Below are 12152 nucleotides of genomic sequence, written 5' to 3'. Positions count from 1 at the left end.
ACAAACTATATGTATATACGTAAATTGTAGTTAATGATATGTACATAGATTCAAAAATCTTTATCCATATCTGTGCTTCTTTGTTTGCAAGCATTGTGTGATTTGACTTGTGGAAATTAATTCCAAGAAACGTCAGAGATGTCAACCATAAAATGAATAGATATACGATATTAGTCTGGAGGTTATCGTACCAAATAACATCAAGTAGGTGATCAATAGTGTTCAATTTCTGTACTTTATGAGGTGTAATGTGAGAGTATAGGTTGCATGAAAATAGAGAAAAAACGGAATACTAACAGAAAGCCCAAAACGACAATGCAGGCTCGGTTTGGTTGCGCCTGATCATGGACGGTGCTGAAAGGTGCAATTTACTGTCCACTCCCTTAGCATCGGTTTAAGTAGAATTCAACAATTAATCATGGTAATGATGTTACTAAAAATTAGCTATAATCTCAACTTGAAGTGATCCTTCTGGTGTCCCCGGGTCCATATTCGAGATAAATGCAAGTTTAGATAAATTATATAGTTATATAGTTTTCATTCTGCCTATACAAGTCTATATAAAACAGACAAAATAAGAATTCCTAAAGAAACTCCAAAATAGCAAAATTGAAAATGTTGTAGGCTCGGTTAGATTGTGCTGTTCTGTTCATTAAAAACTATAGCAAATTTCTTTAATCCAAATAACATCATTCTTATGTTAGATAATTATTATACCTTATAAGGGTTAACTATAAGTTGAGATAAATAAAAGCCTCTCGGATTTCTAGCTGAAATTTCTATAGATATAATGCAAGTCAATCACATAAACTATCTACACTCCGGAAATGTTGTTGATGATTCCATTTTGTAATCAAAGTTCACAATCTATAAGAAACCAGATGGCTGTTATAAGATAGTTAGGTTTGTCTCTCGCAGGGAGATAAGACATTAACTTGGAAATTTTCTGTGCATAGCATATGGTGTAGGATCTGTTTAAAAACCATTGGTGTAGTTTTAAAAGATCAATGCGAATGTACTTAACTTGAGAACAGAGAAAAATAGGAATCTTTAAAGAATGTCCAAAACGACAAAATTGAAATTGTTTAAGGTTCGGTTTGATTGAGCCTGTTCATGGACGGTAGTGTCAAGTGCAAACCATCGTCTGCGCCCCGTTGCATCGGCTTAACCAGTAAATTCAACATTTTAACATGAAAATGGTGAAATTTTTAATTTAAAAACATCAGCAGATGTATTCATACGTCCAGACGTCAAGCTCTTTTAATATACATGGCTGCAAACATAGATTAATATTCAGCAAACGAAATCTTGTTCATTGGAGAATGTATAGAAATATTATTCCATAATATGTTTGTACCATGAGGGGCTATACATGGCCATATACTGATTTACTTTAAACTGAGAATGATGTTAATAAGCAGCGATACAAAACGCAAGGAATTAAGTATTAAAACATTGATGATGGAGCATACAATGCCTTTACAATAGGTTGATACATCAAAAGGTTTAATACTTAGAAAATATCATTATTTTATATCTTTTTTTATTATCTACACAAGTGTATTTTTATTTTCCTCGACCATTAAGTGTTTGTTGCTATGGAAACAAAGCAGCAAAAGCCTTCGTCAAAGCAACGGAGGGAAATAATAAAAATAAATGGATCCATTATTTTCACACATAAGGTTTATATAAAAACGACATTTTGTCAGAGGAGAATCAATAAAGTAGTACAATATGAGTACAGTACGTGTATTCACTCTAAGTTGTGGTACAATCTAGAACAAACTGTTGTTGGATGTCATAAATATATGACATTTCTTTAATTAACTGAAGATTCATATACCTATATTTCCCTGTTGAAACAATCAATATAATAAATGTACGTTTCTATATACACTATGTAAAAACAACTGCAAATTTGCTATCAACCAAACTTCCATCTTATCAGCTATAGCAATAAATGATACACTTAGCAAATGTTAAGAGACTGCAAATAATTATGAAACATGTGATTCAAACAGTTGCCTGTTCTTCACTATCAAGATCAAATCAAACAACAGTTTGTTGACACATCAATGCTCGATTGTAATGCAATGTTATACCCCCATTAAAATATTTGTTTAGCAACATTGTATTTTGTTTTCCCAGCTCTTGAACTAGCATATGTAAACTTTATTTTTAATGAATAAAACATACAAATGCTCGTCAGCCTGCATTATGGGGAAGATATTGCATTGAATATTAAATTTATAATCTTAATTTGATGCTAAATACAGCGAAAAACTATGGTTCACAAAGTTAATGTACGTTGTTGTAAGTGGTAAATATGATTCTCTATTGTATTCAATGGTAGATGTAACATAAAGATTAAGGAGAGCATTGTATCGATTTTTTAAGATAGGAACTGCAGGCATGCTGTCCTAACGTATTTAATTGACATAGGTTTCCATTATTCTTTCATTAGTTTATCAATAATACATTGCAAAATTTCGTTAAATAAATCTTCGTTTCAGAATCTTTTGTTTATTTTCTGTACAAAAACCATAAAATTTTCCCTTAAAATTTTTTCATTCGAGTTCTCAAAATAGCGGGAGGATATTTCCCCCTGTTTGAATGTGTTGAATAAAGGATCAAAAGTTTTATGTTTCAATAATACATCTGTATTCAGACTGCACACAGTAAAAAAATCATCTTATGATTTATTTTTGTATAGGTTTAAAAGCATTTTTTTTAAAAAAATCCCTTATCAGATAAAGGTTATATAAATTTGGAAAACAAGCTAAATATTAATGTAAATATGGCTGTAGACAAACGTAGAATGTTATTGTTTTAATGCATGTGAAATACATGTAAAGTAAAAAAATAAACAGAGACATTGGCCATCAATATGGCAACGAGTACGACAGATGACATGCCAACCGTCTTGGATACCATTGATAGTCACTTAACCAAATCGTGCCAGTACCCAATTCCAGTACTGGAAAACACAGTCAATATGGATAATTTACAAGTACCAAGAAAACGTGTCACGTCTTTTAAAATATTAAATGAAGATGACTTGGATATATATCTACATGAAGACATCAGACCAAGAACGCGTAGTATGCCTACAAGAGGCACCATTAAAAGGCCCGACACACTGCAAAGAGCACTCTTTAGGTTGAGAAAGGACGCTGATGATGACACTTATAAAGTAAGGTCTTTTGAAATTAGTTCAAAGGGGATAATAACAAAGCGGATGGATTCCCAAAGGTCAAGGAGTACAAATAGTCTTGACTGTTCACGGGTTGACTTTTATTCCCTCCTTTCTCCCAGAACCAGTACAATCTCACAGGAGGACATAAGTATTCTCTGGTCAGCGTTACATCCAACCAGGATCATGGTTCTTGGGCAACCCGGCGTTGGAAAAACTGGACTTACACAACAATTTATGACGTTGGAATATTTGGGAGGGTTTAACACCAGCGTTGGTGAGTCATCAAACATACTTTTATTTGTATATTGTAATTGCATCGGTCTTCTTGTTAGCAAGATAAATCCATAGACATATCAGATCAAATAAATAAATTTTCTTTTCTTTTTGTTTCCCCTAAAAATGACCTTTAAATCAATGAAAGATAGCCTTTTCAAAAACATACTCGGAAATGAACGTTTTGCAGTAATCCTACAATAGTTGTTCTAAATTCAAATTTACTTTTACTTTGTGTATTTTTCATTTGAGTCTTAATGGATAACCTTAAATCATAAGATTTAATATAGTGTCTAAGTAACTTTTGTACTTTTGTTGCTCTATTTTAGCTATGTCACATCGCACGGATTTAATGACAACACGAATAGTTCATTCAACTGTCTGTCTCAAAATTGATCTGCAATTAAAGCAGTAAAATATATATTTTAAGTGTCGATCAAAGTTTAAACAAACGTCAAGGCAGTATTACAAATAGGATTTTTATGTTTTATTGTTCTTTATTGACTGTTAAAAAAATCTATTCTTTCTTTTTCATATTCAATTTGTTAAAGTTCAATTTGAAAAAAATGTATTGTCATTCAAGGAATTATACTGATATCTCTTCTTATCACTTCTCTGAAAAAAACCTTTAAGTATTTTATTTGGTTTAATTTAGGTAATAAGTTATATTTCGTACGGCTTAATATGTAAACAGAAACCAAATCTATCCAATGATGTAACTGATGAAAATCCTAGTCGTTGTGTTGGTATTTATAGTGCAGTTTTGTTAGTATTATTGGTGTGTATGCAATTATGTATGTGACAAAATACAACAAGTATTGAAACAAAATAAAGTGAAGCATATTACAGTGTTTTAGAATTTAATGACACTGCTTCAGTTGTTAGTGGTAATAATTTATAATTATTTTGAAATAATTCGTTTATGAATTTTGATTTTTATGTAACATAAAAATAAGCCGTTAATTTGGGTTTGAATTATCAATTTTTCCACTAAAATGCATAGTTCATTTCACCGTCTGATGTAATATTTAGTGAATTTCGATATGTTAATGTACATTAAATAACTTTAGAGATGAACAAGAAAGAAATCGGTATGTATGGTGTTGCACTCAAATTGAAGCTTTCATTATCAAGTACTTATTATTGTATGATAAAGAGTCTTTAAAAAGCTATTTATGGTTAATATGCCGATTACATAATGACGTTATGGTACATGAATTGTAGATCTGAAATGAGTTTTGAGTGCTTTGTGCTAAAATATACAAAAGATTTACATAATGCTATATACGCTATTGTATAATTTATTGAGCGCCTCGCACGTTAGAAATGACCACGTCTCAACTTGGAGGACAAATTCAGGTTTCCATTTAACACTGTGAATATCAATTCACTTGTTTGGAACATATCAAGTTTACGTAGTGCTTAGTTAAACTGGCCTGTCGTTGCAAGTTATATCGGCACTAATGTGACACTCCATCGACACGAAAAATCTCCATCGACACAGAAAATGAAACTCACACATATATATATAACTATATATTCTCATAAAACAATAGGGTAAAAATGTTTGTGCTATATTTATGTTTCACAACTTCCACATCATATCTTCTAGATTTATGTTCTACTACGTGAACATCATAACATTTTAAAATACCTTACAAAATTCGTGTTAAATGATAATTACCGTTTTATAATAGCATCGTTGTAAATCAAATTAAAACTGACTTACAAACAAATAAATCGGGAGAGAAATAATTTAGAGTAGCTATTCTTAGTTTAGGTCAACTTTTAGTATCTCGATTTCCGAAAAATAGATTGCCGTCCATCGGAACAAGCGTATTAAGGCATTTTGTATTCAAAGACATAAAGCAGCCTTAAGCCTTGATTTAAAGTTAAATAGAAGTACACTTTATGTTTGATCAACTTAGTCCATTCTTTTCCACGGTCCATTATTATATTTATTGGGCACGTTCATTTGTCCGAATTAAATTTTACTCGTTCCATATACAGTAGAAATTCTATTAGTCGAACTTCGATTAGTCGATTTTCTCGATGTGTCGAAGTAAAATGAAAGTCCCGATTTTTTCCCTTATATAGTCCTTATAAAAACCTATCTATGAGTCGAGTTTTATGTGTCGAGTTTTTCGATGTGTCGAAGTTTTTTCGTGGTCTGTATAGAATAAATCTAGTACAATTTACCACAAATAAGTCGAAGTTATTCGGTTTTTTGACACCTTTGATCTCGAGACATTTTCACACCTTTTCTGGCCGCGAAGACGATTTCCGATCAACTTTAGTGATAGGTGTAAATTACACAGCCGAGTGTTCAAACAGCCTTTGTATGCGTTTAAATATGTGAAAACATGCTTTAATCACTACTATTTTAATTGCCGTAGAGGTATTTGAAAGAACATGTAAACAGTAAGAACTATCATTTGAGTACGTCCGTGACCCGGTGTCGCGTGATAATCACACGCGAAATATTTACTATAAGCTGGTTTAGTTATTGCCCTTTCGTATTGTTACGCCTTTTGTAACTTCATTGTATACGTCAACAGGGAGTCCAAATCATTAGCCTTGAAAAGTTAAAATGTCATATTTATCATTGTATAGACAAGTGTAAAATATCAGATTAATGAACGAAAGAAAAACATGAAATAGGTTATGTTATAGATCTAATAATTAGGGCTAGTCACGGGTTGAATTTTTGTTATGAAATTCAGACCGATTCATGAGTCGAAGTCCCGATGTGTCGAAGTTTTTATGCAAGTCCCTTCCCACTTCGACTTACATAAAATGATAGCATGTTATTCATGATTTTTCAACGGCGACCAACATAATTTAGGTCATATGGCGCCGAAAAAGGAAAGATGATCGAGGCCAGCCAACACCATATTTTTTCTGTTTCCTAAATTTCAAGTGTGCCGTAAAACAAAACAAACAAACATAAAAAATACATTCTATGTAACTATATGGAACAATTATAATTTGATTCGGACAATTCAACATGTCCCTTAGATATAACAATGGACCATTACAGAATGTTATACAAAAATCAATTATATTAATCAGTTCAATATCAGTCATATATCCTAGGGAACACAAACAAGTGCAAACAGTATAACATGTTTCCGCTGAAATCCCAAACGTATTATCATGATGCAGGAATAAATTGTTTTTTGTTTGATGATGAAAATGGAAAGTATCAACAATGTGGAAATTATTTTAATCATCAGCAAAGGATGAACAATTTACAATTTGGAATCGAATTATAATATCATGCTTCATTATTTTATCACGAAAATGTATCGTAAAAACGGAAAGTGTATACCTTGGATAATAAAACGAAAAGCCCATAAATAGTTAGGCTGATTGTTAAGGTACAAACGCTTTGTCCGACGATTAATGCGATAGATAGAGTAACTATGTAATCCTGACGTTGGAAATTCATTGAATTTTTATTAATAATTCATATGTATGGAAAACACTCAGTTTTGAAGAAACTCTACTGAGGTCCAAAAACCTAAACATATTTCTTGTTTTATTTACATAAATCAGTATGGGCACTTAAAACAGAAAGGTATGCAATCGATGAAAATGAATTACATGTATACTCAAATTAAATTGAAAATCGTGTAATTGTGAATATCTTTAGCACTTTTGGGTCATTTCGCACAATAACAATAATTATTCTGGAAAAAAGGGAGTGAAGGAACGGTCTGAAATTTTGCTCACAAGTTATTGGTCTAGACTTGCTTCAAATGGAGCATTAATCTAAAATTATTATTATATTGAGTTTCTGTTTTTATTGCATTTGACTTATTCAGATAATTCAAATTTGAAGATAGTCTTAGGACCTCTCCTTTTAATTTTTCTTGATATAGATAAAGCTAACTGTTGTTAATGAATATTACAAAGTACATGACATTTCTAGTGTTCCTTTTGGACAGATTTAGTTCCCAGATAATTATGGCAATAATACAATTTTACATACAAGTTCTCTGAAAGCTTTTCTGACTATTCCTTTATTAAGCGACTTTGTTTTACATAAAGTCCATTTTCCAGTCATGTTTCCTTATCTAATTGAACCGATATTGCAGACGACAAATATACGAATTGATATTAGTTACATGAAACTCTAATATGATTAATCAATATCGCCAATAGCCGATAAATAATATGATATATTATGTGTACATAGTTAAAACAGTTTGATTTTTACTACTACTATTATAATAATAATAATAATAATATTAATAATAATGATGATGATAATAATAATTATTATTATTATAATTATTATTATTTTTTTATTAAATATAATTATCATTATTATTATAATTATAATCATCATCATCATCATCATCATCATCATCATCATTATCATCACCATTATCATAATTATTATTATTTTTATTATTATTATTATTATTATAACGATTATTATTATTATTATAACGATTATTATTATTATTATTATTATTATTATAACGATTATTATTATTATTATTATTATTATTATCATTATTATTATTATTATTATTATTATAACGATTATTATTATAACAATTATCATTATACACTTTAATTACGTTTTTAAATCGTGCTGTAGTTGAATCATTTATCATTTGCTTTGAAAAACAAATCCGCTTCAAACTATTTCAAATGTTTTGTCCCATCATGATATCTAATCATCCCAGCCAGGATTGTCGTATTTATATATTTATAAGATGCAAATTAGCATGTAAGAAATGACAGAGTGGTTTGTAAGTTTATTTTTACAGTTGTTTTACGTCCAAAATAACATAAATGTTTTATACATGGTGCACAGTATGGTTACTGGTTATGAGTTTGTAATATCAATATTATGCTGATTTTGTCCTTGGCGGAAAAGAAATATGCAGCTGATAAATGTCATTTCTAGATAAAACTTCTTGTCTTGATTGTTTGGATTATATTTTGTGTCAAAATTTGAATTGCTCTGGAAATGTGATATAGGTATTGCAGAATGTAGCATACCATGCTCCGATTCGTAAAGAAAAAAAAGAGATGAAAACACGAGCTCCGAATCTTTACAAAAATATAGCTCCGACTCGTTACAAAGACAGAGTTTAAACCATACTCCAAATGTTTCAATATAAGCCCATACAGACATGTTTGTCAAACTGCTTTAATAAACTTTTTTAATATTTCAATCTAACTTCATTTTAAATCTATTTACATTGAGATATTTCAGTGAAATTATTTAAGATTTCACATGTTTACATCAAATGTTTTGAAAGTATATGCGATTTTAGAGTTGGTATATGACCAACTGTAGTTTACTTGGTTGAAGTAAATGTTTTTATATTAGAAAAGTACAGAGGTTGAACATTAAATAAATGAAAAATCCGACTCGCGTGATTTGGAGTAAATAACAAAGCACAGACAAATACGAATTCCCTGCTGCATAATCATTTTCTTTTCAGGATATCATGATCTGGTATCTGTCTATTACATAAAACCCCGTTACTAGTTTAATACAAAGTATGTGAAACATGCCTCATATGAATCTTTTAAAAGGGGGCACCCCGAGGTTAAATTTAATGAGGACTGGAAATAAATTTCCGGATTTTTTATAAAAAATTAAATACATGGCTTTTTGGCAGACTTTCAGATCATTCATTTGCTATATTTTTTAAATCATTTTATTGTGCAAATTACATAAAAATGAAATGCGTGTAAACGCTTTAACCTTAAATTGGGCTAAAAATCGCTGTTACTAACGATTTTCAAATAAATTTTAAATATATTTAAACAATTATCTTTTTTCATATGTTTCTGTTTTAAATGCCCATGTTGATTATGTAAGATTTTACAATAAAAGAAAATAATTACAAAATTTCTAAAATAAAAAATAATTATAACATGCTTTTGGACCTCAGAGGAACCCCTTTAAGATGACTGTAAAACGGCAAAATTATGCCCGTAATAATCGATTTATTATTACGCCTGTTAATACGCTTGTTACAAACTACCCAGATAATAATTACATTTGTAAATATTTCGGCGGTCAAGATTTGTCAATGGCTATTAATATAAAAGTGCCAGATGTTTATTGACTTGCGCTCACAATAATACCAAAGGTCAAAGCATGGTTAAAGCAAAACGGCGTAAATTGTCAATTTCTAAATCGAAGATAAAAGTATTGACGGAAGAATTTGCAAGTGAAGTATTACATTATGTAACAATAAAACAAAAACAACATTTCTAAACGAAGATAATCTATTAATGCAATACCAATTCAACATTTATACATAAATATTATTAAGAAGCATCCAAACTATTAGAAAACCAAACCCTTTGGGAATCAATCAGAAAAACACACGTAACATGTATAGTATATAATTTTTTTGTTATATGAAAAATGGGTTTTAATGAGTAATAAGCAAGCTGTTTTAAATCCTTACTACTCACACAGGTTTTAAAGATCCGTCTTAAAAAACAAACACGAAAAATTTTTATGTAAATCTAAATACGAATCTTTCCGCCATTCTTTATCTTCATATTAAAGTTATCACTATTACGAGAAGCATCACCATTCATGATAAAGGGCTATTATAAACATTAGATTGATTTTGTACAATATTTTGATTCATTTGGGAACACTCTGTTGGAGAGCGTATGTTATTGGCATGTGTTTCCGTTTTTACGGCGTTTTAATGTCAGAACAAAATATACATTTATTTAACTCCGCCATTTATTACCAAATAGTTTAGCAAAATGGGAATCTTTTGAAGTAGATTTGTAAAGAAAATACCGAAGCTTGATAAAGAATATAATACATCAAGAAGCTATGATTTGTTTGACAATTTCTCAGGCTAGGACATTAACAATGGCATTTTGCTGTTTGCCATCTAAGTAATTGACTTTGTATGGATATATTTATCACTTAACTAGCGCTCATTATATGCTAAAGGACAACATATAATTGCTTCATGAATCGATGCTCACCGTTATCTGTCGCGGAGACAAAACTTCTTATCATTACTGACATATGGTACAAGTTATTCAGAATGTCTTAAGAGAGCTCTTCACAAACGCTTAGTAAAGCGTTTTAAACAATATTTTTATCTAATTACCTTGGATATACGATACGCGCAATAAGTGTTTATGACAACATTTCATGTAATAAAGAATAACAAAATAATTCGAAATGCATGGATAAATGCATGAACTTTTCCGGAAATATAAAATGTGATTACATGGATATGATACCGGACATTATATTCTGATTGCCTGTTATTTTGGATGACAAAAAATAACAGCGATCATGTTAACAATTCCGGATGGCGATGAAGATGGTCTATACGGACAATATACTTTTGGCTCCGTGTTAGAACATACTGAAAGTAATAATATTAATATTCTGCCAACGCCAAGAAAACGTGCCACGTCTTTTAATAAGGTAAAAGAAAAGAACTTGGACATATTCCTTCATGATGACATCAGACCTAGAACACATAGTATGCCGACGAGAAGTTCATTCAGGAAACCAGATACTCGTCACTTGCAACTTGCCCGTTTGCGATTAAATAAATACATTGACAATGAAACATACAATGTTAGATCTTTCGAAATTAGTTCCAAAGGAGTAATAACAAAAAGACCTGATTCAATACGCACAAAAAGTACCAACAGCATTTACTCTCCAGATGGAGACTTTTTAAGTACATCTCCGCAATCAATTATATCTAGCTCACTCTCAAAAGAAAGTTTGCGGGTATCTCCAAACACAGTGTCTCTTCCGGCACTGCCTCCAATACACGTAATGATTCTTGGTGAACCTGGTGTGGGGAAAACAGGTTTGGCGCAGCAATTTATGACATTGGAATATTTGGGAGGATTTAATACTAGTGTGGGTGAGTTATAAAATATTCCTACTAATTTAAACTAAAAATTACATTCTTTAACTATAAAACTAACTAAATTATCAGTATTGTACCCGCTGATTTGTATTATCAAAGAAAAAAGAGCATCTTGCTTAGTCATCGTCTTCAAAATCAAATAGCTTGTGCTATCATTTATATACATGTATTTGATTCAAGATATATACAACTCAAAGAGGTTTTATGCAACATTTTTCGCCGGATATTGAATGGTAGATTTTATAGAAAGCCTGTTTGTTTTAATACATTGAAAAAAAAACATGCGAAACCTAAGACTATTTTTACACATTTTTCATCAGTCAATGTCTATGAACATAGGTCTAACAGAACGTTCTTTGCGATAAACTCATGCGCTTTATTTTAAAACTCAATTTTCGCAATTTTTTTCTTATTTTATCAAAATATATCTTGTGTATGTTAAAAATGTGAACAAATGCTATATTTAAGCTGTGGGTGATGAATCGCGTAATAAATGCTGCACTTTTCGTATTTAATTACTTTTATTATATCATAATGTTTTGGCTTGAATTAGCTTGTTTTTTGGTTATATTTAATTGCTTCGGTCATATCGACTATCACTAAAATGTAATGAATCCATTGAAGTGCACATACTAAAATCCTAATACACATCACATCGAGAGGGAAACCTTTCACCAGTACTGATGTAATGAAGATTATGCGAGTTATTGCTTAGGCTTAACCAGAGAAGACACATATTGAACAAATCATGTTTTATTGGATTGTCACATTGTAAA

The 12152-nt window shown here is 30.6% G+C and overlaps 2 protein-coding genes across 2 annotated transcripts; both read left to right on the top strand.

Annotated features, from left to right (window-relative positions):
- Window positions 1-2819: 2819 nt before the first annotated feature.
- Window positions 2820-3544, top strand: LOC132713167 (uncharacterized). The gene has a single exon (XM_060695656.1). It carries the CDS (start codon window positions 2888-2890, stop codon window positions 3542-3544), a length of 657 nt encoding a protein of 218 aa, XP_060551639.1. The 5' UTR covers window positions 2820-2887.
- A 7228-nt stretch (window positions 3545-10772) lies between these two features.
- LOC132713156 (uncharacterized) lies at window positions 10773-11381 on the top strand. Its single transcript, XM_060695646.1, has one exon. The coding sequence runs from the start codon at window positions 10782-10784 to the stop codon at window positions 11379-11381; it is 600 nt and encodes a 199-aa protein (XP_060551629.1). The 5' UTR covers window positions 10773-10781.
- The last annotated feature ends 771 nt before the right edge of the window (window positions 11382-12152 follow it).

The sequence above is a fragment of the Ruditapes philippinarum genome, unplaced genomic scaffold (assembly GCF_026571515.1).
Source record: "Ruditapes philippinarum isolate M1 unplaced genomic scaffold, ASM2657151v2 ctg3201_1_1_1_1, whole genome shotgun sequence".
In the NCBI taxonomy this organism is placed as follows: Eukaryota; Metazoa; Mollusca; class Bivalvia; order Venerida; family Veneridae; genus Ruditapes; species Ruditapes philippinarum.
This window is presented reverse-complemented; position numbering and strand designations above follow the sequence as displayed.